General features: G+C 43.5%; 2 protein-coding genes across 5 annotated transcripts in view; one reads left to right on the top strand and one right to left on the bottom strand.

Annotated features, from left to right (window-relative positions):
• SMC4 (structural maintenance of chromosomes 4) overlaps positions 1 to 9,406 on the top strand; it is a 43,970-nt gene extending 34,564 nt beyond the window's left edge. For all 3 annotated transcript variants that reach the window (XM_087739665.1, XM_087739666.1, XM_087739667.1), the window contains 5 exons: positions 1,500 to 1,673; positions 2,599 to 2,781; positions 3,639 to 3,871; positions 4,579 to 4,762; positions 6,281 to 9,406. In XM_087739665.1, the coding sequence (XP_087595791.1) occupies positions 1,500 to 1,673; positions 2,599 to 2,781; positions 3,639 to 3,871; positions 4,579 to 4,762; positions 6,281 to 6,469 (963 nt within the window). In that variant the 3' untranslated portion in view covers positions 6,470 to 9,406. The remainder of the gene's footprint in view (positions 1 to 1,499; positions 1,674 to 2,598; positions 2,782 to 3,638; positions 3,872 to 4,578; positions 4,763 to 6,280) is intronic.
• Positions 9,407 to 9,546: 140 nt separating this feature from the next.
• On the bottom strand, positions 9,547 to 18,405 carry TRIM59 (tripartite motif containing 59). 2 transcript variants are annotated; one of them, XM_087739674.1, is made up of 2 exons: positions 18,279 to 18,405; positions 9,547 to 12,894 (listed from the first exon to the last, which is right to left on the bottom strand). In XM_087739674.1, the coding sequence occupies exon 2, from the start codon at positions 12,889 to 12,891 to the stop codon at positions 11,668 to 11,670; it is 1,224 nt and encodes a 407-aa protein (XP_087595800.1). In that variant the 5' UTR covers positions 12,892 to 12,894; positions 18,279 to 18,405; the 3' UTR covers positions 9,547 to 11,667. The 2 variants fall into 2 exon arrangements, with proteins under 2 accessions (XP_087595800.1, XP_087595801.1); XM_087739675.1 differs by lacking the exon at positions 18,279 to 18,405 and adding an exon at positions 18,126 to 18,148.
• Between the last annotated feature and the right edge of the window lie 9,582 nt (positions 18,406 to 27,987).

Here is a 27,987-nt window from a genome sequence, read left to right as displayed (position 1 = left end):
CCAACACCCCCCGCCCCCACCTTGCCATTTAAGCCTCAGACTTGACAATGCTGGTCTAAATTATCTTTTTTTCTAAGTTACTTTACTACTCATCCTCCAAAAATTCATACGGGGATGAAATGGCAAAGAATGTTCTTTTATGTATCCCGCAATCTATTGTGTGCATTCATACAAAATTAATAATTTTGTTTAATCATTAATGAAAGTTGACCTTTAAATACAGACGCTGGGGGGGGAAAATTAGGCTAGAACAGTCCTAGTAAGCAGTCTGGTCTTCAGGTAAAATCAGGATGATGAGTTTTATCCTGATTATATCCTAGTTATATCCTTCTATTATGCAGGTTTTGTTGTAGAGCTGCAGAGTGGCATTCCACGATGGTCAGGGAATGGGAATGGTGTATTTTTTTTTATACTTACCTGGAAATATATCTTGACCCTATTTTCTGAAGCTAAGAAAAAACTTAAACCACATTTCCCCAAAGAAATTATTGGTTTTAAAACTTGCTTAAAAACAGATCTTTTCCAGTTATGTGGGACTTCAGTTTCCCATCTAGATTTATGTAGAAAAGAGAGTGAAAACAACCAGGACAGCTGCAATTCTTGAACATAAAGCTGTTCAATCAAGACCACCGTCCGTGCCTAAAACTGCCCTTTAGCTAAAACCATCCGAGTGTAGGACTCGTTTAATCCAGATCTGGAATGAAAATATAAACTGCAGCATTGTCCTGGTTTCAGCTGGGATAGAGTTAATTTTCTTCCCAGTAGCTGGCACAGTGCTGTGTTTTGGATTTAGGATGAGAATAATGTTGATAACGCACTGATGTTTTAGTTGTTGCTAAGTTGTGCTTACACTAAATCAAGGACTTTTCAGCTTCCCGTGCTCTGCCCGGTGCGCAAGCAGCTGGGAGGGGGCACAGCCAGGACAGCTGACCCAGGCTGGCCAAAGGGCTATCCCATACTATATGGCGTCGTGCCCAGTATAGAAACTGGGGGGAGCTGGCTGGGGCGCAGCGATCGCTGCTTGGGAACGGGCTGGGCATCAGTTGGCGGGTGGCGAGCAACTGCATTGTGCATCACTTGTTTATTATTATTATTATTATTATTATTATTATTATTATTATTATTATTATTATTATTATTATTATTATTATTATTATTATTATTCCATTATTAAACTGTTCTTATCTCAACCCACGCATTTTCTCAGTTTTGCCCTTCCGATTCTCTCCCCCATCCCACCAGGGGCAGGGAGTGAGCGAGTGGCTGGGTGGTGCTCAGTCGCTGGCTGGGGTTAAACCACAACAGGGATATTTTCAGTCATTCCAGGATTCGGGGACCTGGTTAATCTTAATACAAGAATATGCATTTGTTTACATCAGTACTTAGGATTGTGGAGAGCTCCGTGAATAATGTAGTGAAAACAAATGTATAACCCGAGAAATTGGTAACATTTTTTGTAGGCAACTAATTAATGCACTTTTTTGGTCATTTCTGTTTAGGAAGCGTTGCCAGCAGCTCAGGAGGAGCATCGCAGTTTACTCCAGGAGATTAAAACTATTCAAGATGATGAACATGCACTTCAAAAGGAAGCTCTTAATATTAAGCTGAAAATTGAACAAATTGATAGTCATATTTCTGCACACCAGTCAAAGATTAAATACTGGCAGAAAGAGGTAGGAAGATTGTTAATTCCTAAAACTAACTAAATTTAGTTCCTATAACTTGAACTATAAGATCTCAAAAGATTAATACGTTAACATGTAGTTAGAAGACAGATAATATGGGAGAAAATTCATATTCAGCTCAGTTTAATGGGTGGTTATGCTACAAAAAACAACTCTAAGAAATATGACCTTTCAGTCTTTTATGTTCTGGTTTACACACAAGGTTATGGACGGGTTATGTATTACAGCCAATTCTGCACGGAATCCAGACTTTTTCTGGCCCAGAGGTTAGTTGAGTGCAGAGTCAACGAGAGGCAATGCTGGGGGTTGGCCTTGCTTTGCTTTTCCTGGTTTATGGAAACTGCAAAAATCAGGTGTGCGCCCGGGGAGGCACGTTCAGAGAAAAGGCCAGTTTAGGTCCCTGGAGCTCACGAAGTTAGCGTGTATGTCCTTTCTACTTCATATTTCAATCTTTAGTAGAGGTAGGGATCTAGACCAGCAGGCGATCTTGCAGTGCAGGGTGCCCTTTGTACCCTCGGTAATTTGAGGCTAATGAGGGCAGCTACCCAGCAAGCAAAGCTGCTGTCAGAAACTTTTCAGCCTTGAACACACAAAGTATTAAGTATATAGTGATTGAAGGTCTATGGTATCAGTAGAGGTGATTTCCTTGTTATCTGCTACTGCTCCTATTACAGAGAAATCTCCTTTGTAAGAATGATGTGTATAATTTTCAGGAACAGAATAATAGGATAAAAGGATATTTGTTGTCTTTTTTCATCTTATTTTTAAAGGGAGTTATGTGAAGAATCTTTGAATGTTTTGAGATTGGAAGCTTCAGTATGTACAAATACAGAAAATGTTTCTTTTGGAAACACGTTCATGTGATAACTAATGTGATCTTTAAAGATTTCTAGTAACTGGTTTTGAATTTTAGATATCGAAGTTATCACTGCACCCCATAGACGATAAGCCACCTGAAGAACTTCCAGTACTAAGTCAAGAAGAGCTCGAGGCTATCAAGGATCCAGACGTTATCACTAATCAGATAGCTCTCCTGGAAGCCCAGTGTCACGAAATGAAACCCAACCTTGGTGCTATTGCAGAATATAAGAAGAAGGTAAGCTTCATTACTATCGTGCAGCAACAGGACTCCTCTTTTTGATTCTGCATTGCCTGTTACTGCCATAGCACGGTCCACCCCTCGACTAAGGTAAGCGTTGCCTATACAGCCGCACCGTTTTCCAGTACTCGAATCTGTACAGAATTCATGTCGTTGCTTCTGAAGCACGGAGGTAACCTTCCAATCGTGCATTCTTCTTCAGGTGACTGCTCAAACGGATCCTGCACTGGAAACGTGTGCAAAAACGTACTCTTTATCTAGGTGACAAAAGAAAATATCCCCTCTATGGGCATACCAGGGAAAGGTGGTCCTCCTCTTCTTCGGTTCCCTTCTGCTGGAAGCTGAAATGGAACCCTTGGATTTTCCCTTTCTTCTCCGCAGGCTGTGCTGTGGCTAGCATCCTGACTCTTTGTTAGCTCCTGTTTAGCCAAGTGTGAAAGTTGTATCTGGGAGCTTACCGACACCTTTTAGATTTGATACCCTCGATGGCAGGTGAAGACAACTTTCTCCTGTGAAAGTTTGTTTGTTTACAGTCAACTAGTCTTGACAGCCTAGACAGATACACAACAACGCCAGGATTTTTTTCTCCTCACAGTCCTCACTTCAGTAATATTGGTGTATTCAACAGATTAAATATTTTAATTTATTTTATTTTAACATGGGTTTTCCAGTATAGCGAGATCAGCAGCATAGAGCATAGAGATGAGAAAAAAAGAGACGGTTTGGTTTTGTTCTTTTGTTTCAAGGCTGTTAGCCATTCTGGGAAAAATGATTTTTCAAATAGTAGGAAAAGTGGTTTAAATTCTAAATTAAGGAGACAGCTTGTTTAACTGCACTTTGTTTTTTTCCCACAGGAAGAGCTCTACTTGAAACGTGTGGCTGAATTAGATGACATTACCAATGAGAGAGACAACTTCAGACAAGCTTTTGAAGATCTCAGGAAACAAAGGCTAAATGAATTCATGGCAGGATTTAATGTAATAACAAATAAGCTGAAGGAAAACTACCAGATGCTTACTCTGGGAGGGGATGCTGAATTAGAACTTGTGGACAGTCTGGATCCCTTCTCCGAGGGAATCATGTTTAGGTTTGTCAAAATACTTCGTATTATTGCTCTAATTCTTAATTGTTGTATTCCTTTTTTCAACCTGCTTTTTAAGTAAATTTTCATTGATCATCGGCTAACCAAGACAGCCCTCCCCCTCGTGGCAAGTACTGGCAAGACACTGACAAAAGCCACAACTTTTTGTTACCCAATGCTAAAGAGATTCATTTCTCCTGGAGAAAAAAAATAACTAACAACAGCCTTTAGAAAGCTTTGCGTTTGCTGAAGGTTTCTCGGGGTTTCTTCATTCCCAGGTCGTTTCATTCTGCCCAGGGAATCGTCAGTCGCATTGGTAACTGGAGATTGTTCTGTCACAAATGGCCCTAGGAGTATATTCATTACTTAAGAGTAGAATAGCACTTTTGAAAGATAATTAAATAGCAGTTCTTAAGTGTTACAGTTCCCACAGAGCATAGCTGAGTGTTACAATAGTTTGAGTTCAGGCAAACATCAGCTGACCACGTAGCTGTGCATGCACCCAGGGAGCTACTCCTCAGGGACCAGAAGTCATCCAGTTCGCTGCCTCTCAGCTGGGGAGGACTAAGAGTGTCAAGGAGCTCATCCGTCGTTTTAGTCGAGCTTCTCTGTGTCTGCGTCTGCCAAGGATTCCCTCCTGTCTCGTGACTTGCGTTTCACCACATTTATTTTCATCGTGACAGAAATAAGTTACAGACTCCAATTTCTTTCAGTGTTCGGCCTCCGAAGAAAAGTTGGAAGAAGATATTTAACCTATCTGGAGGAGAGAAGACTCTTAGTTCACTGGCTCTAGTTTTTGCTCTTCATCATTACAAGCCAACGCCACTTTATTTTATGGATGAGATTGATGCAGCACTTGACTTCAAAAATGTATCTATTGTAGCGTTTTACATCTATGTAAGTATTTAATGGTAACTACTACAGTACATTTTTTCTAAGATACTTCCTCCTCTGCCAGAAAAGACAAAGTGGTAACACAAGTACGGCCAGATTTAAAAATCTGGAATGAGAGAGTATTTTGAAATAATTAAGTGGAAACTATGTACTAAGCAGGTTTCCAGAAAGGGGCTTAGAATGTTGCTTCCTGCGTATTTATTCTAAGCTGCTAAGTTCGATGCTTTCCTGAAATGAGGCAACTAATAGAGGATTTGCAAGTTTTTTCTCTCCAAATCCTGACTGTATAGTTTCAAAAGCTGTCTAAAGAGTGCTAGGGTTTGCCAAAGGTGCCACATTTCCACGGATCCTTGCTGCTACTGCTTTCTCTTTAAAATATAGATACTTTCCGCAAAATAATCAGCTATAGTCAGCTGAGATACAGTAACTTACTTAGCTCTTAGTAATGCGTTCACGTATCCAAGCTCATGATTTCATTCTCCGGTGCAGCCAAGGTCGCTCGGTTTTATACTTCCGTTTCGTTAACATGAGCTGGTTCTCATAGGCTTCCTTGTTCTGTCTCTTTATTAGCGGTTTTTTTTCTTTCGTGCCTTTAACAATTCTGTCATCACCATATTTAAGTCAAGCAAACATTTACATTGCTGCAGTTCTGGTTGCTAATTTAAACTCGGAATTTTCAGAATTATCCAAAGTATAACCACCCGTTTTGGGAACCCCCTAGAAGGGCCAAAGATTATGATTAGCTACTTAAAATTAGGGAAACACTTTGAAGATACCTGTCTGCAACTGTAGTTTTAAACTTGGCCTCCACGATGCCTGTATTTTCACAAAGGAGGGTCCGTCGCCCAGATGTGAGTTGGTAGAGCAGAGTTTAATTCCCTCTGCAGTGTAGACTAAGGCTGCAGTAGGCTCGGAGCACTGGTGAACTGACACTGACGCTGCTGCGTTCTTGGGGATAAAGTTTGGTTTCTTTTTAAAGCACCACCAGATTTCGATATTCTGTTGCCTGTTGTTCTGCCTCAGGGTCGCAGAGCTAGTGTTCGTCAAGGCTTGTCCTCGTTAGCAAAGGGCTTGCTTTTCCTGTTCTCAGTGCATGGAAGTAGGTTTGTTTTCCTTTTCATTCTTAAAGCAGCCCTTGCTGTAACAATTCAGGTACCTTACTAATACCCACCTTCGGTAAGTCTTGTGGAATTCACGTTAGAACTGGTGAATTGCAACTCTGGAAAGAAATTATGTACGCTTAATTGAATTCACTTGAATAAGTCAAGTAGAAGATAAAAAGAGGAAACTCACGCTTAAGTCAAATGCGGCGCTTCACGCCGATAGCCAAGCTGGGAGCGTGTTGTGCAGCACTGGTGATGGCCAACAGGAGCTCTGCGGCCTCTTCACCTGCGGATTTCTTGAATGACAGAGCCACTTACGGCGATGTATTCCGTAGTTCCTAAAATCTGCACACAGAGATCATAGAAGAACAGAGCTTTTTGCAATACTGTGCGCTAATACAAATAACTTCTGTTTCAGGAGCAGACAAAAAATGCACAATTTATCATCATCTCCCTGCGAAACAACATGTTTGAGATCGCGGACAGATTAATTGGAATTTATAAGACTCACAATACCACGAAAAGTGTGGCAACAAACCCCAAAATTATTGCATGTAAAGGACTGGCTGAACTCAGCGCTCTTGGGTCTAGTATAGCTCAAAAATAGAGTGGAATAAACTTCCCTTCTCATTGCTGCTGTTTATTTTTATCTAATATACTTTTGGATTTGAGATTTATTTTTTTTTTAGTTTTGTGTCTATTATACTTGTTAATAAAACCAGCCTCAATAAATTGTTCTTTTTTAATTATATAGTCTATATAGATCTTAATTATATGAACTGAGTTAAAAAAAAAAAAGAGCTATTTCTCAAATTATGCATCTAGCTGCATTTTAATATTCCATGGGTAGGCTGGTTGTCCGTGCCTGGGTTCCGCATTTGGTTTTAAATGCCTGGTTTTTACTGTATGTATTAAAGTGAACAAATTGCTTTTAAATGTCATCCAAGTGTCCTGTACCATTGTATTACATGAGTTCCAGTCAGGAAAGCCAGCGTACAAAATAATGTACGTGTACATTATAAGGATGTCGTATGTAACGCTGCACGGCGTGGCAGTCGGGCGTTCGTAGCCATTTTGTAATGAATGGCTTCGGTTTAGGAAGCTGCTCCTCTGTCATTTTCCTCTCCCCTCCCGCAGGGCCGGCTCCTCCCGCGCTCCAGCGGCGGCCACGCCGTGCGCTCAGGGTTTATTACCGCGGTAACTACCATCCGCGGGCTTCTGCCGTCATCTCACAGGGCTGGGTTGTGCCCCTGGGAGAGGTAAGGGTGGGTACGCCTGTACCCTGCGCCTGTGGCTCACCTGGCGGTCGGACAGTTCTCCGTTTCCATCAGCATCTCGTCAGCACTTCAGCGGACAGGATTTGCCTCGAAGCCCATATTTTTTTGTACTTTCAGAACTGAAATGGTGTGTTTTACTCCACACGTGCACCAGTACTGATCCCTGAAGGAAGCGCCTCTGGCTGTTGGTGGTACGCTTCCTGCGAAAAAGAAGAAAAGCTCAATCATCGCTGTGCAACGTTCAGTGCAAGGCAGTGGTAGAAAAGCTAAGAGCAGCCCTCGACTGCCAGCTCACCCTGCTCCGCGCTGCTAGCCCTTGTTTGCGTTTCCACCCCGGCTACGTCCGTAGCCGGCGCGCTTTACCAAACCCGAGTTAGTTCACCCCGCCGCTGTTGCTGCAGGCCCGAGCCCTGCCCCGGGAGCCAAACCCAGCAAAAGCCTCAGAGGCGCAACCGTCGGCACGGAGCGGAGCTGGAAAACGGGCGGGGGGTGCTGTAATCATCTGCTCTAAAGGGTAGAGCTAAGCCTTCAACGTAATGTTAAACATTAAGATTGTATCAAATTATTGACAAAAATTAATGTACCTGGAATAAAATGATGTGTAGGTGTACTGCCTGAAGTATTGCTTGTCAGGAAGAGATCCGAGTGCTACGTTTAGGCAGTTTTCAGAAACCACAGCTCAGCAGCAGCCGCAAGCACACCACCGAGTGAGAAAAACCAAACCGCACCACACTTCTCTGCCACAGCCCCGCTCCGGCCACGAGTGCTGTGCACACTTCTGCTTTTCCTACCTCAAGGTGAAGCTAGAAAATCCCGCGGTACGGCTGCAGGGTGAACGGCTGGGCAGGGCCAGCCAAGAACCAAGAGGTGCAGCACAAGAGAGGCAGCCCTTACAAAGAGCAGCAGAGGAATAAGAATCATAGAATCGTTATGGTTGGAAAAGACCCTTAAGATCATCGAGTCCAACCGTTAACCCAGCACTGCCAAGCCCACCACTAAACCATGTCCCTAAGCACCACGTCTACCTGGCTTTTAAATACCCCCAGGGATGGGGACTCAACCACTGCCCTGGGCAGCCTGTGCCAGGGCCTGACTGCCCTTTCGGTGAAGAAGTTTTTCCTACTATCCAACCTAAACCTCCCCTGGTGCAGCTTGAGGCCGTTTCCTCTCATCCTATCACTTGTTACTAGGGAGAAGAGACCGACCCCCGCCTCCCTACAGCCTCCTTTCAGGTAGTTGTAGAGAGCGATAAGGTCTCCCCTCAGCCTCCTCTTCTCCAGGCTAAACAACCCCAGCTCCCTCAGCCGCTCCTCACCAGACTTCTGCTCCAGACCCTTCCCCAGCTTCGCTGCCCTCTGGCCACGCTCCAGCAATGTAATGACCCAACTGGAGAAGCAGAAAGGAAAGGATGGCAGGTAAGCACAGCAACTTCTGAGCTTCCACCAAGACGCTGTCTTCAAGTTTTTGCAGAAGCGCGAGCGGGGCTGCAGGGCAGGATCATCCCTTGGATGGCGAGCTGGGGAGGGTGAGCAGGGAGCAACGCGGTATCTTCACCTGCAAGAGACATTCCTGAAAGAGCGAGCGCCATTGCGGTTACGCCGTCAGAGGCCAGCTCGGTATCTCGGCACCCCGGGCTGTTCGCAGTGGGCTGCCTGGGCACCTGGGAAGTTAAGTCTTCCCCCACTGGGTCTTAACACAATCTATTTCAACCAGGCTTCCCCTCTAAAAAAACCCAAAAGGAATTAATTAAAAACAAAAAAGCATGCAGTAAGAATCACACTTCTAGAACAGGGTTTCAAAAGAGGATAGTTCAAAAGATGAGAAAAAACCCACCCTGGGTTTGACAGGGCACAAACCCCTCTCACACCTCAATGAAAATGCACTAAAAAGGTTTCATTTTCTTCTATAGAAGAAAAATAGAAGGAAAAAGTTTCCTTCTGTTACACGAAACTCAGCACCCAGGACTTGTATCCAGCACAGGTGACGGAAAAGAGCAGGGCTGAAACAGCTCCTCTCGGCCATCCGACCCCACAGCGGCAGGGTAAGAGGAAACGGCGCAGCTGCTCACAGCGCTCCCAGACAAGGCCTGCGCTGCCTCCAGCAGTCGCCTCGCTGGCTCAGTCCAACGCCGGCATTCACCAACTCGCTCTCCGTAAAACAGGCCTGTGGCGGGCAACGTGAAAGACCGTGAAACCCACCTGGTGACGGGCCAGTTCAGAGATCCTCCTAAAGCTCCCGCTGCAGAAAAGCGGAGCAGGTGGAAGCCAGTGAAGCAGCTGCAGAGAGCCCTGCTCCGGGGAGCCCGGCTGCTCCGGCGCCTCACGCCCCTTCGGCCCCCGCTGTCCGCGCTGTGCAGGGCCACAGGGACGGCTCCGTGCAGTAAGGAAATCAAGGCGTTAGCCAATCCTACTGTAAGAATATATTTTATTTGTATGCAAGTTTATTAAAATATATAGTGCATTAGAAGTACAAGTACTAAATGTTTCAATCAGTGGCAAAGGCATTTTATAAATTCCTGTAGTCTTCAAACATAAAATTGCATTATAAACTCTCTGTTAGTTTTTAAAAGTCAGGAAAATAAAAGGAAGGTAAGTCAAAAAAGCAGCCTCACGTGGTAGTGGACAGAGACTCGGTGCCAGGTTTTGAGACTTAACATGCCAAGTGACGGCCTTCTAGCGGGGCTTAAGACAAAAACAAATTCCCAGTTTTCTCGGGAAACGAATACGACAGCATTTATCCAGTCCCAGGATACGCCTCAACACCATTTCAAAACCCGACCCGTGGTATTCACCGGATTTGCCTTTGTAACTCTAAAGATTACAGAAAACGTACGTACAAGTTCTAGAAACCGCTCCTAACCCACAGCACGGGCCCGCTCCCCGGCGCGCTGCCGGCTCCCACCTCAGTCAAACCTCGACAACCAAACCCACCGAGCTGCAGAGAAGGGAGCCGCAGGGTGGCCCTTTGCCGGGACTCGGTGTTGTATCAGCACAGCAACACCAGGACACCAACATCGTGACGGGGATCTTTCTGCAGGCTTAAGGAAGGGATCAGCACCGCACCTGAGGACCGACCTTGCTCTCGGCTCTCACTGAAGCCTGGCAGCAGCTGGTACTTTGCAGGACCCCACTGGTGTCTGCTGGTAGCAACGGGCAAGTTTTGGTTTGCACAAGGGTTTAAAAGACCAAGTAGTGAAAGGCTAGCCTCGGAATTCAATCACTCTCTAAACAGCTTTTATTATTTAAAAATATAGAACAGCCAAGGAATGCTGCTATGCTAGAATACGCCATTGTTTTTATCAAGTCAAATATAATTAGACATGGCGAACGCTCGTTGGTTTTTTAGTGAGCTCACCCGTGTTCTGCTGTTGTAACTGTGACACTTCAGGGCTGCCCCAGCACTTACTGTAAGCAGCCTGTTCGTAGCTGAAGGCCGAACGCGGCTTTCACCGGGGATTTCGCTCCCGAGCGCAGTTTAGACTGGAGCATCTCATCAGAAGTAGTGAACAGTGTTAGGGATCATTTGATTGCAGAATAAAATGCTATCATGTTTCCCCTACGTCAAGGTAAAGATCTCTGGTGTTTGGGCTGAGAAGTTGAATATAAATTTACAGTCATTGTCAAGTTGCTTTAAGAGCTCTTGACAACATTTGAAATCCTTGTACCACCGACTTCAGCGGGGGTTTTGCTGCTTACTGCAGCATGTAGCCGTTTTCACTACATATTAAATGATTTAGCAAAAAGTCAGGACTCATTTTAGTAAGCAGTGAGAGCTCCCTGCCAGACCAAACACACACCTGATTTATGCACAGCTGGCACTAACAAACTGCCTGCAATATTTCCCCAGATACTGCTCTGTAAAGTGGAGAAACCATTTGAAAGACACGAAGTTAAAAAGAAAAACAAAAAAACCCCAAAAACAGATGAAATCATGGCATCCACTAGTAACCAGGAACAAACAAAATGAAACCCAGGGCCTTGAATATACACTTGAAAGACCACAGGTGTATCAGTTAAAATACATTCAGAGAGAGGTCAGTAAAACACAAAATAAGAGTTTCCTATACAGCCAGTGACTGATCCGTCCGGGACTAGCCAGTTTGCAGCCTGAGGTGTTTTTTTAACCCTTAATGTTGTAGTGCTTTTATTAAAAAAAAAAATAAAAATTTAAAATTATGTTACCAAAAAAAGGAGTTTGAGGAGTTTGTACAAACAGGACTCCAGCTGACAATCTGTAAGCTGATTACGGCTTCCTTAGGCAGACACTGTTGCTGAGTAGCTTCCAGTTTAAACAAACACTCACCTACCGACCCACCCTACAGCGTGAGGAGAAGAGGAAGCCTTTTTTGTTGCAAGTCTCCTCAGGTAACTGAGAGTTAGCTAAGAGGAAATCTATACAATACAGAAAAAGGAAGGGTATGGAAATGGAAAGGAAAAGTGTAGAGCTTTAACAATCCAGCTTTTAAGTAGAAATTAAAAAAAAAAAAATCCTGTGGATTCCTCCACTTGTAATCTAATCACTGAAATAGTCAAAGAGAAACAATTCTCTCCCAAAACTCCATCAGTAAATTAAATGTGCGGCACAGCACGTCCACTATATTCTGCAAATGGGTGCAGAAGTCTTGATAAATAAGCAGCAAGAATTCCGAGATGTAAGCAGGAGTAGCTTCGATTACAACTGATGACACTGGTTCATGAAATGAAAACACAGTGACCACTATCATTATAAAAAGAAGCAGGACTGCTAAAGGATTTACAGCCTGGAGGAGTTCTTTAGATTCTCGTCCTTCCTTTCCACTGCCTTTGCTGCGTAACTTCCTTTTCGGAATCAGTTTTATTTTTGGAGTGAGGATCTTGTTGATCTGACCAATTTCAGTTTTAGACCACACATCTTTCAACAGATGCCCGATCCTCGGATAAATCTCCACAGGTTTCACATCTGGCAGCTGCTTCTGTTTCAAAGCTTTTATGCGTTGATGCATATCATCCACCTTCTCAAGAAAAATAAGCGGGGACTCTTCTTTTTGAATAGCTGTGTTCAGTGACATTAATTCCAGCTGTTCTTCCCTTATTTTTTTCAACTTCCCAATGAGAGGTTGATATTCTTCCAAAATCTGTGTGTTAACTTCATCCAGTGCAGTCAGCAGAGATTGTTTTTTGTGCTCCAAGGTATCGCTAAGTTTCTTAAAATACTGCACTACTACTTTTTTATCATCCTGAACAATGCTTTCACACTGGGACTTCTGTTCCTTCAGCTTTTCAATAAGCAAACATACATCAGTCCAGTGTTGATCAGTTAGCTGCTCGAGAAGTTTTCCAGAAGTCTCCTTTTCTTTTATGTAGGCACTTTGAAGGTCATCTATTGGATGACCGTTGTGTTTTCCTATTGTAAGGCAATGGCCACACACCAGTTTTCTGTCCAAAAGACAGTAAACGTTCAGCGGTTGCCTGTAGTGTTCGCTGCAGGTTGCAACATCAGAGTGATCTTCCTGTTGGTATTTTTCAATAATAGCTTTCAATGCAAAGTTGATAGGCAACGATTCGGTACCAGCGGCAGGAATTTCAACAATACTCCTACAGTTGGGACACTTCAGAGGAACTCTCAGGGGTCTCCAAATGGAAAAGTTGCTTGACAGCTGAATAACGCCTTCCAGACAGTTCCTACAAAACGTATGAGAACAGGGCAGAACGCGTGGATCTTCAAATATGCTATAGCAAATGGAACACGTTAATTCTTCCTCAAAGCGATGCATGTCCTACAAAAGAAAAACAAAAAGCGGTTTAATCTCTTACCGTCAACTCATTTAGAATTGTTTTATTAACGTAAGCACCTCAGCATGACATTTAACGACCGGTAACATTGGCAATTTATTGCTAAGGGGAAAAAAAGATAAAACCAGAATGAAAGAGAGCAATGGTTTAAAGATTTCAGCAAATTATGATCTGCACTTATGATCTATGTGACTAGATAGTGTTCGCCCATATCCAACTGCTGCCTTAAAAAGCTAGGAAAAGCGGCAACCTGCTACTAGACATTTTTTACAGTGGGAAACAGCAGAAGAGAGTGATAAAAGTTAGACCTAAAGTTTCTAAATAACCTAAGAATCATGAACATTTTCTCCCACTATGAGTAACATTTTCAACATAATAGAACAATAAGTACAGAAACTTTTTTCCCCTCCCCTTTTTTCAAATGTTTCTTTTGTAATATAAATAGTAATTAGAGTATTAAGCAGTCAAATTTACTAAAAGCTATCCCTAGGTTCTGGCACAAGCGAGAGCCTAACTCAATGGCCCTTAAATACAATACCACTAACAGTAATTAGACTCGTGGTGTTATTCCTGGGTTACTTTAAGCACAAAACAAAAAAACTAACTTTCGTTTTCCATCCTTTGTAATGTTGCCTTGGTTTTCTTCGCCAGCTTAGTGAAATGACACCATAAAGTCACAAATAACAATAAGTCTAATGCCGGTTTTCATAATAAATCATAATTCTGTTTTTCACTCTGTTAAAAAAATGGGGAAATTAGTACGAACTTTCCTTATCTTTGTGTCACATTTTCCTGTCCCCTTCATCAGTTCTAGTCAACTCTGTAGACTTTGCTACACTGCAAAAAGAAATTGTCCAAGCATTTAGTATCAAAGACTCTCAATTTAGGGCCTAACTCTAAATCTGAAAACAACGACATGCAGCTGGGCTACCCCAGCTGCGCTAAGTGCTACCGAACCTGTGCTTGATTCAGTCGGGAAGGTAACTAGCTATGAGATGTTTTTAAGGAGGCTATTTGATTCAGATGTGCCCTCCTAATCTTTTTAATGCATTAACATATTTTTGCATCGATCCATCAGCATTTCTCATTGACACCGAGATGAACAAGGTTTTATTTATTTTAAGTGAATCTACTTAAAAGGAATCAAATTATTAAATATAGTCTCCTTTGAAAAGAAAACCTTAAATTGCATTTGGAATCATGAAAGCTACTAAGGATTAAATTTGGCATTAACTAATAAACAATTTACAGTAAATAAATGAAGCAGCATTGCTCCTGCAAAAGGCACAGAGCTAACCTGATGGAAGTCAGAAGCTAAATACTCAGACCCTGGTTCTTTGAGAGTTAAATCAGCTCTGAACAGAAAAACCTATTCTGCTTGTACAGAAATAAGCGTGGCTTATCTCACTTTATTGAGACAGGCTGGTGCACCAAAAGCGAAAGTGTTCAACAAAGTCTGATCAGATTTCTTTTGCCCTGTCAAACCAGACTGGATAGTAATTTAAACAAACAAACAAACAAAATCTAATGGCCATCATCACCCCAAAAAATCAAGTTCAATTCCAGAAGGTACTTGGATGTTGTTTTTTGAGCAAGTCAACTTTATATTGAAAACAATTTTGATTAATTCCACTTTAAAAAAAAAAATAAATCTATCCAACACTCTTCAGGTAATTTCTTCAGCTAATTAATATAAAACGCTGGTTCACGTATTCGAACTCCACTTTTAAAGACACCTTGACAACAGTTGGAATAAAATGTACTAAAGAGAGAGATAATTCTTAAGAACTACCCTTTAAAAGAAGAATGATAAAGTGTGTTAGCATTTATAACTAACTAGTGTATTCTCCTAGTTAAAGAGAATTAATATCAAATACTATGGACATTTAGCAAAAGCCATTCACAGTACTTTGACACTAAACGTTCTTCTGTACCGCACTGCTCTCGCTAAAGACTATGAGATCTACTTCTTTTTACTGGGGAGCCACAAAACTTTATTTTCCAGCTTTTCCAACCAGCCACTGTGACAACACTTGGTACTTTAGGTCTACACGTTAATAATTCAACAATTGTAAGTGATGTTCCAGACACTGAAACTGAAGAAATGTGTCAATAATGAAAGGAAGCTGAACAACAAATCTACTCCACTGTCTAGATAAATCATTTTTTGAGAATTAATTCCCATAGGAAATATATTTAAAGGGTTTATATATATATATAAAATATAAATAAATATATATAAATATATATATATTTATATATATAAATAATAAATATATATATAAAAATTATTATGAATCTTGGGAATGTCACTTCCACTTAAACAGAAGAAAAAAAAATGAGTTAAGTTTTTGCTCATGGTCAGAAAAGAAAGAATCCGTAGTAGGTACTCTCATTCATTATTTTCTCATATATATGGAATGAATATAGTTTAAAAAAAAATCTATGTTTAAAATCACTATTTTTTCCTAAATCTAGGGCCGTAGTTCTCTTCAAAAGAACTGTCAGAGGAAGGAAATTTCCTTTATAAAGAACACATCTAGCTTATTTCATCTACATAAAGGGCAAGATAAAATTAATCTTCAAAAAACTGTTTTAACTGCAAAATAGCTGCTTGCTACCATAAAAACAAAGGAGCAACTTTACACAATTTTTCTTAGCTCTATCATGAATCACCCCAAACCCCGTAGGAGTAACCCCCCAACCAGGCAGTGCCTCCCCAGCACACCGAGGCGCAGGTTAAAGCCGCCACACGCCAGCCAGCTTGGAGGCCTGCGTTCACTTCAGGGCCCTTTCATAACCCTCGCAGCCGCTAGCCCGAGGGACCGAAATTCCCATTTCCACAGAAACTTACCGCTCTGTTTCCCAGGCAACTCAGAAATTTAAAGAGTGACAGCAGTTGCTGCTAGCGAGCAGCTCTGGAAAGCCAGGCCGGCAGCACAGCAGCTTTTGCTCCCAGCTCCGGGCTCGGGCCAAGGCTGCGTGGGGCACCCCGGCTCCAGCGGCCTCCCAGGCACCTCATTTCTTAGTTATTATTCACCAGTTTCATAACAGTATTCAGAATGCTAATGTTGATCTTTGCTACAGGCACCCTATGTTTTTTTTAATTTCTTCTAGACGACTACTCTAGAGTTGTACCAGGAAAGCAAAAGGTAGAAATCCCGAAATTCAGTTTCATTTCTGGCACTGGCAGCAGTGTGGAGGAAACAGTCTACATGTGAACAACAGTGCAAATAAATCAGCAGATGGCTATCAGAAACAGAGAGACTGGGAACACCAACGAAAAAAGACAGAGAAGACCCAACATCACAGAGTTAAGCAAAGAGAAAGCAAAAAAAGTTTTCCAGGAAAAAAAAAAGTAGCAGGAAACTGGTAAATGCTTTCCTGCACAGAGCAAATACTTGTCCTTAAATGATCCAAACAGCTGTGGCAGCAAATACGTGTGTGTATACACACACATATTTATGGTAAGAGTCGCTCAGTATAAGCAAATTACAAACTAGAAGGTATTTTAAAAGTTCAAAAGGGTAATTGTGCCAGTAACACAGTCAGCTTCAGAAATCTTCCAGCAAGGGAAGGGCTGCTCAGTGGCTATGATTTTATCTTCTAATTAGTGATACTGTGGACAAGGCGCAAACGTGTCGTACAGCATACCTGTGTTGCAGTTTATCTGCCAAAGCTTTCAGTTAAGCAGATCAAAGCAATGTAGTGTATTCCTTGATAACACTGCTTTCCTCACCTAGCGATCAGGCCACTGCTCATCCAGCTATTATGCAAGACGTTTAGAAACAATTGTATCTGGAATACAGCGTATCTCAGTGTTTAGGTAGATAAATAACTAAGTGCTTTATAGCAAAAGCCAGCTGTAACAAGCCGATACACCCCATGCTACTCTGGAGGATTTTAGAAGGTGAATTTGGCATCGGATAACAGTTGTGACAGCCTGAACAAAGAGTTACAAGGGGCACTTAAGGCAGACCCTCCCTGGGAGCCAGGTGCTGCCAGGCTCCCTGCTCCTCCACACCACTGCCAGGACAGAAACCCTCATCTGCTCTCTCCTGAAGGACACCGTAACACTCACTTGACTTTCAATACTGTACTGCACTTAACCTAAATCCACATCAGAAATGCTGTTGCCCCATCCCATAGTGGTCCATGAAGTTCTCCTGTAGCACCAGCATAAAAGCTCAAGTTTACATTGTGCAAAAATAATAGATTAAATGACACTATGGGCAGTATTTTCCATTTATAAGTCACCTTCATGGTAAAGGGCGACAGAACTTTTAAAAAAAACCCAGAAGGCCGAGGCGCAGCTCTGGTATTTGTCGGTGCATCAAAAGGAGCAGAGTCTGCTACACAGCTGCTGGGTTTGCTGGCTGCAACAACAGGCCAGGCACCAGAGATGAGAAACAACAGCCAGACCTTTCTGCTCCAGCTGTACTGCTGGAGTACCCAATGCCACAAATATCCTATGCCCAAGTCACAGCAATTCTCAACCGGGGATGTTCTGCCCCTAGTCCCTATTCCTACCACAGCTACTACACCACCATCCCAGATTTTTACACAGCTTTTGTGACCTAAAAGGAGATAAACACAGCTGAGAAGTCTGCCCAGTTTCCTTGTCAAGCTAACCTGACAGTTCCCTCCTGTATATCCCTCCACCGGCTCCTTGTCTGCTACTACAACAAGCTTACACAAGTTACCACATTCAAAACCAACAACTACACCGCTCCGTCCTTTCCACGGTCACGTTCTGTTGCCGAGACTTGCTCTCCATCCCTTATCTCTTGAACTTTGTCAGAGCTTCTGGTCTCGAGCGCTCGCTTGTCATTTGCCTCGGTGGAGCGGGGAGAAGGAAGGCAACACCCGTACCTGTCCTCTGCAGAGCTCCTGCCCGCTGCAGGCCCTCTGCCAGCTCCCACTGACGACTCGGCAGCTAGCAATGACGGGAACCGTGCCTGTGTTAATAACTAGAAAAGGGACCAACGCTGACACCAGAACCTCGCTACGGTCAGAGAGACAGAAAGGCGCTTAAAGGCTGCGGAAGGAGCGGTCAGGTACGTGACGGCTGAGCACCGCCGAGGACAGAGCTGTCCCCCGGGCCGGCAGGGCAGGCTGCCGGCAACCCGAGCGCTACCCAGCCGCCGAGGCTGACTGGCAGAGGGAGGGGACAGCGGTCATTCCGGGCACCGCTCCGCTCCCGGGGCGGTTTCACCTCAGAAGGCCGTGCTTGCTCCGACGCCAGGTCAAGCCCTCACAGAACACCTCCCGGCGCGGCGGGTGTAACACCGGAGCCCGGGGGGGGGCCACGCGGGCTGCCCCGCTCCCGCCGCCGCGCTCCCTGCGAGGCGCCCGCCCCGTCACCTACCTGGGCGCTCCGTCCGCCGCCACCCCGGCGCCCGGGGCCGGACACCTCTCCCCGGGGCCGCGGGCGGAGGGCCGCTACCCTGCCCTCCTCACGGGGGCCGGCGGGCTCCGCACGGCGAGGCCGCCGCCGCCTTCAAACCGCCGCGCCCGCCCGCCCGCTCCCCGGGCCACAGCGCCGCCGAGCCGCGCATGCGCGGGCGAACCAACGGCCGCGCCGTTCAAAAGTAAACGGGCGGCGGGGCGGGGCGGCGCGTTCAAACCGGGCGGGCGACCGTTAACGGCCGCCCCGGGAGCCGCCACCCCGCGGCGGGCGGGCCCGGGCTGCCCACGGTGGTCACGGAGGGACCGAGCCGCGGCCGCCCTAGCTCTGAGGCGCTTCTCCTCCTCCTCAGAAAGGCACGAAGGGGGACAGTTGCCCGTCAGGAACGATGCGCTGGACGCCATCGTCAGCAGCAGCGACACGCCAGGCGTTAGTGACATGAAAGCAGACACGCCTCGGTACACAGCTGTGTTTTCTTGTCTGCTCTCTTGTGCCATTACTGCCATCAACGTCTTGCCAAACTGATTCTTCTTCACAGTTTGGGGAGAAAGCCACCCTGAAGCTGGACACCGAGAGGGAGACAAACTTCTGGCATCTGCTTCAGGGGGAGCAGGAGCAGACCTTCTGCCAACTGCTAATCACAGAAATAAAAAGAAATGTAAGTGGTAACGTTCAGTTTCAATTTAAGCTTCTTTACCTACTGAAGACAGTTAAAGTATTTTAAGTGAAGCAAAATCGCTACTGCCATACATTAAAATCGGGCTATTATAACGAAGAATATGGAGTTTATCATCTTGCTGAGCAAAAACCGAGGCTGCAGGAGAAAGCGAATGGATGAGGAGTATGGTTAGTGCCAGTGTTTTACTGACATCCGTGACACTGGTAAATCTCAAGATTTTATCAGTCAAGTACCCAACGTTGTGTAGACTTTTCTCATACTCCAGATTATTCTACATTTATTTACAGTTCATCAAACTACACTAAACTAAAACATTAAAGTTATTCTCAGATGTTACTTTTACAGTGAATTTGAAAGAGAACTGAAAGTCATTTACTGTTGTAATGTAAATCATAACACATCATCATTCAAAAGTTACCTAAACATCTGTCTTAAAACTGGTATTTAGAAGACCTTACACAAATATCTGGGAAACATCTGAAATTGTCTGGAATAATAAAAAAACCCTCATGCTTTAACAAATTAACCATGCTGTTTAGCTGATAGGCACAGTTTGCAATCCTACATTGAGCTGTAATTGGTGTTCTTTGTGTGAAGTTATGGTAACACTAGCCTTAAATTCGTATCTTTTGATGTCAGTTACACCACTTTAGTTTTGAACATTTAACAATGTTAATTGGAATTTTTTGTGTGCTATCAAGTTGAAGTTTTTCAACTTTTTAACCTCAACAAGTTGAAATAGTGTTTTATCATCATTGTAGTTCCACTTGCGGCAGTATAGATGCTGCAATCTAAGTGCTACTTGCTCAAAACTAACAAGTCTTCTAAAAAAACCCATACATTTTTCAACTCATTGTTTCTTATTTTTTGTTCTATAAAAAAAAAAATATGTCAGCTGCTGATTACTTTTGCTGCCTGAATCTAATTACAGTCTCTAATACATGTTCCTTATGATCATGCCTCTGCGTACTCTGGCTTTCAACATACTCCCCATGGACAGTAGGTTGATAAAATTGTTCTTATTTTTGCTACCAAAATGGGCAGAGAAGAGGAGGGATTAAAAACATACCTGGGGTTTTTTTGCTCAATGATGGGGAGGGGGCAACCTAGAAAAATATTTTAGTGACACTCACCTATTTGCATAATTTTTAATAGGAATGTCATGTAGGATTTGACCTATTAACTGGTAGCTTTAGTACTTGGGGGAGTATTTGTTTCTGAACACGCCTGCTTGCAGGGCCTGGGATCACAGGATTCCTGGGCATACAGTTATGGTTTTTCCTCCCTCAGCAGGGCTAATTGCTTCTCTCCCTTGTTGAGCACAGCACTTCTGGATGCATTAACCCAGCAAGGCCAGCCTGGTCTGCCTCCCTGCCCGGCTGAGGCAAGGCTGCCCACAGGCTGGGGAGGAAGGAGTCGGGGGGGGGGGCCAGGAGCTGCCCCATTCTCCCCTGACTCCAGCACAGCTCCATGGAAGCAGAGACGAGCTCCACGACAGGCCCCAAGCATCTGCACCGCCTTATGGACAGGCCGGATCGTTGGGCCGGGGCCAACTGTATGAGGTTCAACAAGGCTCAGTGCCGGGTCCTGCACTTGGGTCACAACAACCCCCTGCAACACTACAGGCTGGGGGAGGAGTGGCTGGAGAGCTGCCTGGAGGAAAAGGACCTGGGGGTGCTGGTTGGCAGCTGCCTGAACATGAGCCAGCAGTGTGCCCAGGTGGCCAAGAGGGCCAATGGCATCCTGGCCTGTATCAGGAATAGTGTGGCCAGCAGGACCAGGGAGGTGATAGTGCCCCTGTATTCGGCACTGGTGAGGCCGCACCTCGAGTCCTGGGTTCAGTTTTGGGCCCCTCACTACAAGAAGGACATCGAGGTGCTGGAGTGTGTCCAAAGAAGGGCAACGAAGCTGGTGAAGGGTGTGGAGCACAAGTCTTGTGAGGAGCGGCTGAGGGAGCCGGGGTTGTTTAGTCTGGAGAAGAGGAGGCTGAGGGGAGACCTTATTGCTCTCTACAACTACCTGAAAGGAGGCTGTAGGGAGGTGGGGGTCAGTCTCTTCTCCCTAGTAACGAGTGATAGGATGAGAGGAAACGACCTCAAGCTGCACCAGGGGAGGTTTAGGTTGGACATTAGGAAAAACTTCTTCACCGAGAGGGTGGTCAGGCATTGGACCAGGCTGCCCAGGGAAGTGGTTGAGTCCCCATCCCTGGAGGTATTTAAAAGCCGGATAGACGTGGTGCTTAGGGACATGGTTTAGTGGTGGACTTGGCAGGTAACTTGATAGGTTAACGGTTGGACTCGATGATCTTAAGGGCCTTTTCCAACCTTAACAATTCTATGATTCTATGAAAGGGAAAAGGCAGCGAAGGGGCAGCCTGGAGGCAGCTGTAGCCCAGTGCTTATCCCTCAGGATGACATGCACAGCTGCAGCCTACCTTCGCTGGGTCGTGGTCTGAGGTGCATCGACCAGCTTCATGCTAGGGAGCGCCTGGGTCCTTAACCACAGAGACACCCCTTCTCACTGCCTGCTCCCGGGCTGTGCAGGACTCACCCCCGTGAACCTGACAGCTCTCTGCACTGCCTCAGCACAGCTCGAACCGGCTGCGGCCCCTTGCCTTGCCAGGATCAAGCAGGAAGCGACAAAGCCCTGCCCCACAGATGAACAAGATGGCACTAGCAACATCCATGGCTTTCCTTCCTCACTGCAAGGAGAAACTGGATTACCCAAGGTGACACGTGCCACCTTCCTCCAGGGGGAAACTGAACCCCAGAGAGAGGAACATCTGCCCTTCAAGCAAGAAGCAGCTGAACCCCAAGCAGAGGGAGGTGTCACCTGCATCTGCACAGAAACTGACCTCCAAACAGAGGAAGGTCTTCCTCCCAAGCAAGCAGATACGAGCTCAAATGCCACAGAGTCTCCTTATCACACAGAAGACAGCCGAATCCAACGTGGAAGAGGCATATTCCTTCAAAACAGGAAGACAACATGAAAAAGAAGTTGCCCATGAATAAAGGAAAAGGCTAACTGACACAGGGAAGAGCTCTTCCCAGAGATACTGGCTACATTCATTGCCTCACGAGGCCTGCTTAGGCAACTATCCAGACACCACACAGTAAAAGATTTATCCAGAAAACCTTATGAATTAGGAAGTCTCAGTAAAATTCTTATTTTGCCATAAAAGGGACTTAAGATGTTGAAAAACAAATCCTTCCTTTAAAAAACATGGTTTGGAGAAACATTAGGTCCTTCTTGACTTCAGAACAGGATTTAGATGTCTGAAAAGTGTTCTTCTAAAAGAAGGTAACATCCTTTCCAGAAGAGACGCAGTAGCAAAGTGAGAAAAAAAAAAAAGTGTAAGTCCAAATACTTGCTTAACTCTGAAGTTAGAGATAATTTAATTCTAAAATTCATTCCAAAATAATAGATATGGTTCTTTAAATAACCAATTTCAGTTCAGGTTTGTCTTAGATTTGTGCAACCTCAAACAGCTGATAAAGATTAAAACAGCATGGACTTCTTACTTGGGCTTTAATTTCACGCTGGAGCAATTCTGCATATTGGTAATGTTACAGTAGGATTGAGAGAGTATTTTACATATTTGTTTTGTGAATACACAGTCCAAACATGGAGCATTTCTTTCTCAAGCTGTGCTCCTTCATTATATATTCCATTTGACTATTCTATATGTCCCACAGTAGAAGTTTTGCTAACAGCATTCATTTGGTTTATTCACATGCCCAAACTATTCTCAGGAACAGATCAGAGGATAGTACAAGACTGCAGGTGCAAGGTATATATATTTTTTTTTATTGTTATGCTTGGAGTGAGACAAAATATGAGCCATCCAGAGCTAGTGCTAGTTGTTATTTTCCTATTTTGCTACGTAAATAATCAGTACATCTTGCATTGTTAGCTTTATAGGAGTTTGGGGTTAACTGGGGAAATTCCCCCTTTCTACCACCTTACAGTTTAATCCTTTCAAGCCAGAAGACCATCTTAGTTGAAGCCACCAGGTTTTAATAAGTTGCTTGCTCTGTCAAAACTGTTCTTTAAATCATGACCTTACCCTTAATTACAGGTGGACGGACCCCTGCCAATCGTGCTCGTCCTGCGTGCTGATGGTACCAGCGACCAGAGTCCTACATACCCTTGTTTCTGCAGATGTTTGGTTTGTGAATTACCTTCCTTACCCCCTGCCTCCACTTCTAACCCAGCTAGCAGCTTCACCACCTGGGCCAGGCTGCATCTATCACAAAGGTGGCCTCACCCATCTCCCTTGTGCTCAAGCAGCCACACAGGTTTAAAGAACTAGCTGAAAACTAACCCAGAAAATAACGTGTTTTTCAGAGAACAGATCCACTGGCTGGAGGATTATGCCACATAATTGGTCATTATACCAGATAGGTCATTAGTAAACCACCTGCTGTGGGTATGTCAAGATGGTGGGAGCACATTTCATAAACAGTCAGATGAACAGAATGTGTGCATTCACTGACAGATCAGTAATCCACTTTCTATGACAGAAGCATCATCTCAAACATTTTATTACTATTTGAACAAGAAAAAGTAATATTAAGCCAGATATACAAATCTTCACATCCAGTTTGTTCTGCCCTTGTGCCCAATTTGCAGAAGAGGCTGCAACCACATGGATGTTCCGCTGTTAGCATTACGTTAACTGGCTCACGGTGGGAAATCTTTGCAAATGAAATTTTGGAAATAAGGATCTTCTAGCAGAATTCTGCATCTGACAGAAATTGCAATGGACAAGACAACGGGCCAGTGTTCAATCTGCACAGCTGACAGTCTGCAACATACTAATGCCAGAGCCATTCTGAAAACATTAGCTTAAGAGACAGCCCCCTTCTAACTGCATTTGTAGGGTCTGGTGCAGTAATAACGTGCTAAAAGATGTTTCTGCAATTTAAGTCAGGCGAAATATGAAAATCGTAACAAGAACTATGTTTCAAAGATGCTTTGCTAGTGCAAAAGAAGTATCCCACAAGTCTACTAACATAAAAATGGCACAGCAACATAGGTATCATTTGTGTCTCGGTACAAATCAAGTAGTCTGGAACACACTTCAGATTCACCCCATTAAAAAAAAAGTCTGCACTTTTATATTTATACAATTCTAGAAAAAATAATAATGCCATATAGCCAAAATAAATGTGTAAGCAGGTCAAAGCTTATAACTAAACATATTATTAGAACAAGCAATACAGTTAAGAGAAAATACAACATTTTAGGTGAGGAAAGCCTTCTTCAGGTCCACAATAAAACTAACCTGCAAACTAAGGCTTTGGTTCCACCACCAAAGTCTAATTGCTGGCTGCAGACTTCTGGTTCATTACAAATACCTTGTCAAAGGTAGCAGAAAAGTGAGTATGAACTGTGTAGTGTGAGTGAAGGAGTCCGGATCTGTGACAGACTGCAAACAGCTTAAATGAGAAAGAGGTAAATCGGGCATATAGTTAAGGAAAAAAAAAAAATTAAAGCATGTAAGAAGGGAAGTAACACAGTAGGACAGAGTAAGATTTTACTGCCGCAATATTGCTCAGGCAAGGGTTTTACCCATGATAGCCATGCACAGAACTTCACTGGTTGCACAGACAGCCACTTAAGGAAAAACTCTGAGGCTAACAAAGCCCTCAGATTTTTGCCTTAATTTCAGTGCCGAACCAATTACTAGTTACCAGTTCCTCTTCTCATTTTAATGTATTTGAAATAACCATATATTTTTCAGACTATGAGTCTGTAGCTGTCCATGGTATCGGACTACTCCCCTCCCTTCCCTACCCCAAGCTCATCAAGGTCTAAATCTGTTTCATGTTTCTTGAAAGATGCTTCTCTAGCTCATCAGCGCTCTAATTTTTGTGGTGGTGGATGGGAACGTATTGATACTTTACTCCAGGATCTATAATAAGTACACTGCAACAACAGAGAAGACCTCCTAGTAAACCACAGTGTCTGAAAGAGTCCAAAGGGCACAGGCACTCAACCTGGCAGTAGTTTTGTTTCTGGGGTACATGCACTATATAACACAGAATAAAAAAAAAAAAAAAATCATAATCCTTTCCCCTCTACTGCCCCCCTCAAGGGGCCAGGGAAGTCTTAAGGAAAAAAGCTACAGAAGCAGAAGACCAAATGAGGGAGCTTTTGACAATAATTTACAATATAAATAACCAATGTTCAGAGTAAGAACATATGTTGGTTTATACCCAGTTTATTTTTATGTACTCAAAAGAATTAAGAATTCAAGATGAAGCAACGTTTCATCTGAAAAACTGCCATTCTAGGAATGACATACTTTTTTCATGCCATCATCTGGTGTTGCTGATATAAAGTCTGACTACTGACAATCTGCCTTTCCATCAAATTACAAAACTTCCGTAATGCATTTACCAATAGCTGGCATTTAAAGCTTCCTACATTTGTTGCTTTCCAGTAATAGTAGCTTTCAGTCTTGTTTTATAGACATTTACAAGTATATCAAAAGGTATTTACATGTGACAGTTTTAATGGCAGCTTGAAGAAAACTGTTTTCCTCAGCTTTGGAGCACACCAAACCAGCAGAATACAGGACCCCCACTTCAAGGGGTTTACAAGCAAAAAATGGGAATTTCTGTATGGAAATGAAGTTTCTATTCACTTTTCTGTAGGTATTGAAGCAATATTAAACTCCTTCAATTAATTTTGTGTGCCATCTGAGTTTTAATCTGGCAGTAGCTAAAACTTACTATTAAGAAGAGTTTGTAAACCTTACACATTTTATGCTAGTAAGTTTCCTTTCATAAAATCTATTCAATCCAGATGCAGGACTTGTTATTGTTTCCAGCCTTGCGACCAGCATTCCTGCCAGTAATTTGGCGACACGCACAGTTAAGGAAACATTTATAGTTAAAAGTGGCAAAGTCTACAAGTATTAATATGAATACATTCTTAAAGCAGCAAAAGTAATTTGGGAATTTATGCAACATATGTATGATAGAGGAGTTGTTAACAAATACATACAGATTTCTTCGCTTTCAAGCAGAAAGAAAGTCAACCTCCCTTTCTTCCTGGCATGTCCACTGTTTCCCTTAGGCTTTTCAAACTGTGTAAGAGCAGAGCCCTGGTTACGCAGAAGTCATCAGGTTCTCCTGCTTGGGGCTGGCTAAGTTGCCTTAGCCAGCATTTCATTTTACTTGAAACACTTCTAAGTTGTTGGTATCTTAACACACTATCCAGAAATTATTCTTCTTTAAACAGTCAGACTAGCCTGTTCCACTACCAAAACAGCAGAAGCAGACAACTTACTGGGAACGTTTGTGCTCCACCAGAAGATACCGTTCTGTGAAGGACGATGAAAGGTCGTCTCTGTTGAAGGCTCCACGCATCCAGGAAATGACTCTCCTGTGCTGAGGCGCCTCACAGTGTCAGGGACTATTCTACTTCCAGTAGTGGGAGAGAAAGAAACAGGGTCAACTTCTCTCAAGCTATTCCTTGTGATTCAGCATACTGTTCTTCCCTCCACAGAACTCCTCCTCCTAGCTAAATCAGCTAGTCCAACCCTAAGGTCCTAAAATTCCAATTTGGTCCAACAATGCCGCTCCTTAGAATAAAAATACTACCTGGAATAGCTTATACTATGGATTAACTTCTGTCCTTTTAATATTTTAAGGGTCTTTTTCTAGTTATCTGCTACCCTAAGTTTAGCTGAAAAGCTGCCTTTCTATTTCAAAATCCTGAAAAGAGTAGATTAACATACAGCCTCACCTCTGCATCTTTGGTTCTTTTTATTAGAATTGCAGAACAGTGACCAAAGAGTCACCATCTGCATGGTTACAGACAATCTAAATATCACAGAGCAGTGTTCTGCTACCCAACAGCTTGAAAAGTACTCTCGATGTCACAGCTTTGATGTTAAAAGGGAAACATCAAGTTGCTTCTGTTGATGACCTAATTCCACTGCTCAATGAAGTCAGAGGCTAAAATTTATTCATCTTCACACGTAGGCAGAAAATTGGTCTGTGACTTCCATTGCAGCAATGCAAGGTTGTATCTGTAACTCTGCCTTCTTACCTTCTGACATCTTAATAATCTGATTAGTACTCCTAAACTAAGTCTTTAAGTCATTTCTTGTTTGTATCCCAAGCCTCCCAACCAACTCCCCTTTCCCCAACCATGTAATTAATTACATTACCTCAAACTGCAACTTTTGGGGAAAAAAGGCATTGGACAAACCGGCTTCAATTTTGCTCCTCAAGAACTCCGAATGCTGCCACCCTGTGGATGCTGAAATGTTTAAGCTTTCCATATTTTGGAAAGCGAACAGAATAGTGAGAGGATCTCTTGTGAAGCAGATGAAAACAATTTTCCACTTTAAAAAAAAAAAAAAACACACCACCAAAACACCACCACCGGCCACGTCAGAAACTCCAGGCTGCAGCCAGAACAGCACCAGCTTATGGTAACGCTCTGTCAGTGTAGCGCGTCAGGGGAAGGGCCAAAGAGAGGCATTTACTGGCAGTAAATGCAGGCCTTGCCAGGTTTTTGTTTGTTTTGGAAAGTTGCTACAAACATCTCCTCTCACCTCTAACAAGAAAGGATTCTACCGATAAAGCAATTTTCTACAGTACATCTTCACAAAGGTGTTTCAGTGTGAAGTTAGTAATAAGTATAATTTTACTTACGGCACTGCAACTTCCTTAAAAACACCAGTTTAAGCATTTTACCTCTTCTAAGGGGTCCCGACATTCTACATGAAAACAGCCCTAATTTATTTAGTGAATACATATTGTGTAATTCGGTAAATTAGTTATTTCTTCATATTTATACCAAAATAGTTATTTACCTCAAGCCTACAAAACATACCGCGCAACACACTGACATTTGGCAGGTAAAAAAAAAAAAAAGACGAGATTCAGAGATCTCATTGTAACTTTCTTCAAATGATCATCTTCCCGTTTTGATGGAAACTGGAGAGTATATAGAGACACACCACATACA

Source organism: Nipponia nippon, unplaced genomic scaffold (genome assembly GCF_047370975.1).
Source record: "Nipponia nippon isolate SJK-2023a ecotype South Korea unplaced genomic scaffold, ASM4737097v1 scaffold_7, whole genome shotgun sequence".
NCBI lineage: Eukaryota > Metazoa > Chordata > Aves > Pelecaniformes > Threskiornithidae > Nipponia > Nipponia nippon.
The sequence above is the reverse complement of the archived record's forward strand: the minus strand, read 5'-3'. Positions and strand labels throughout refer to the sequence as shown.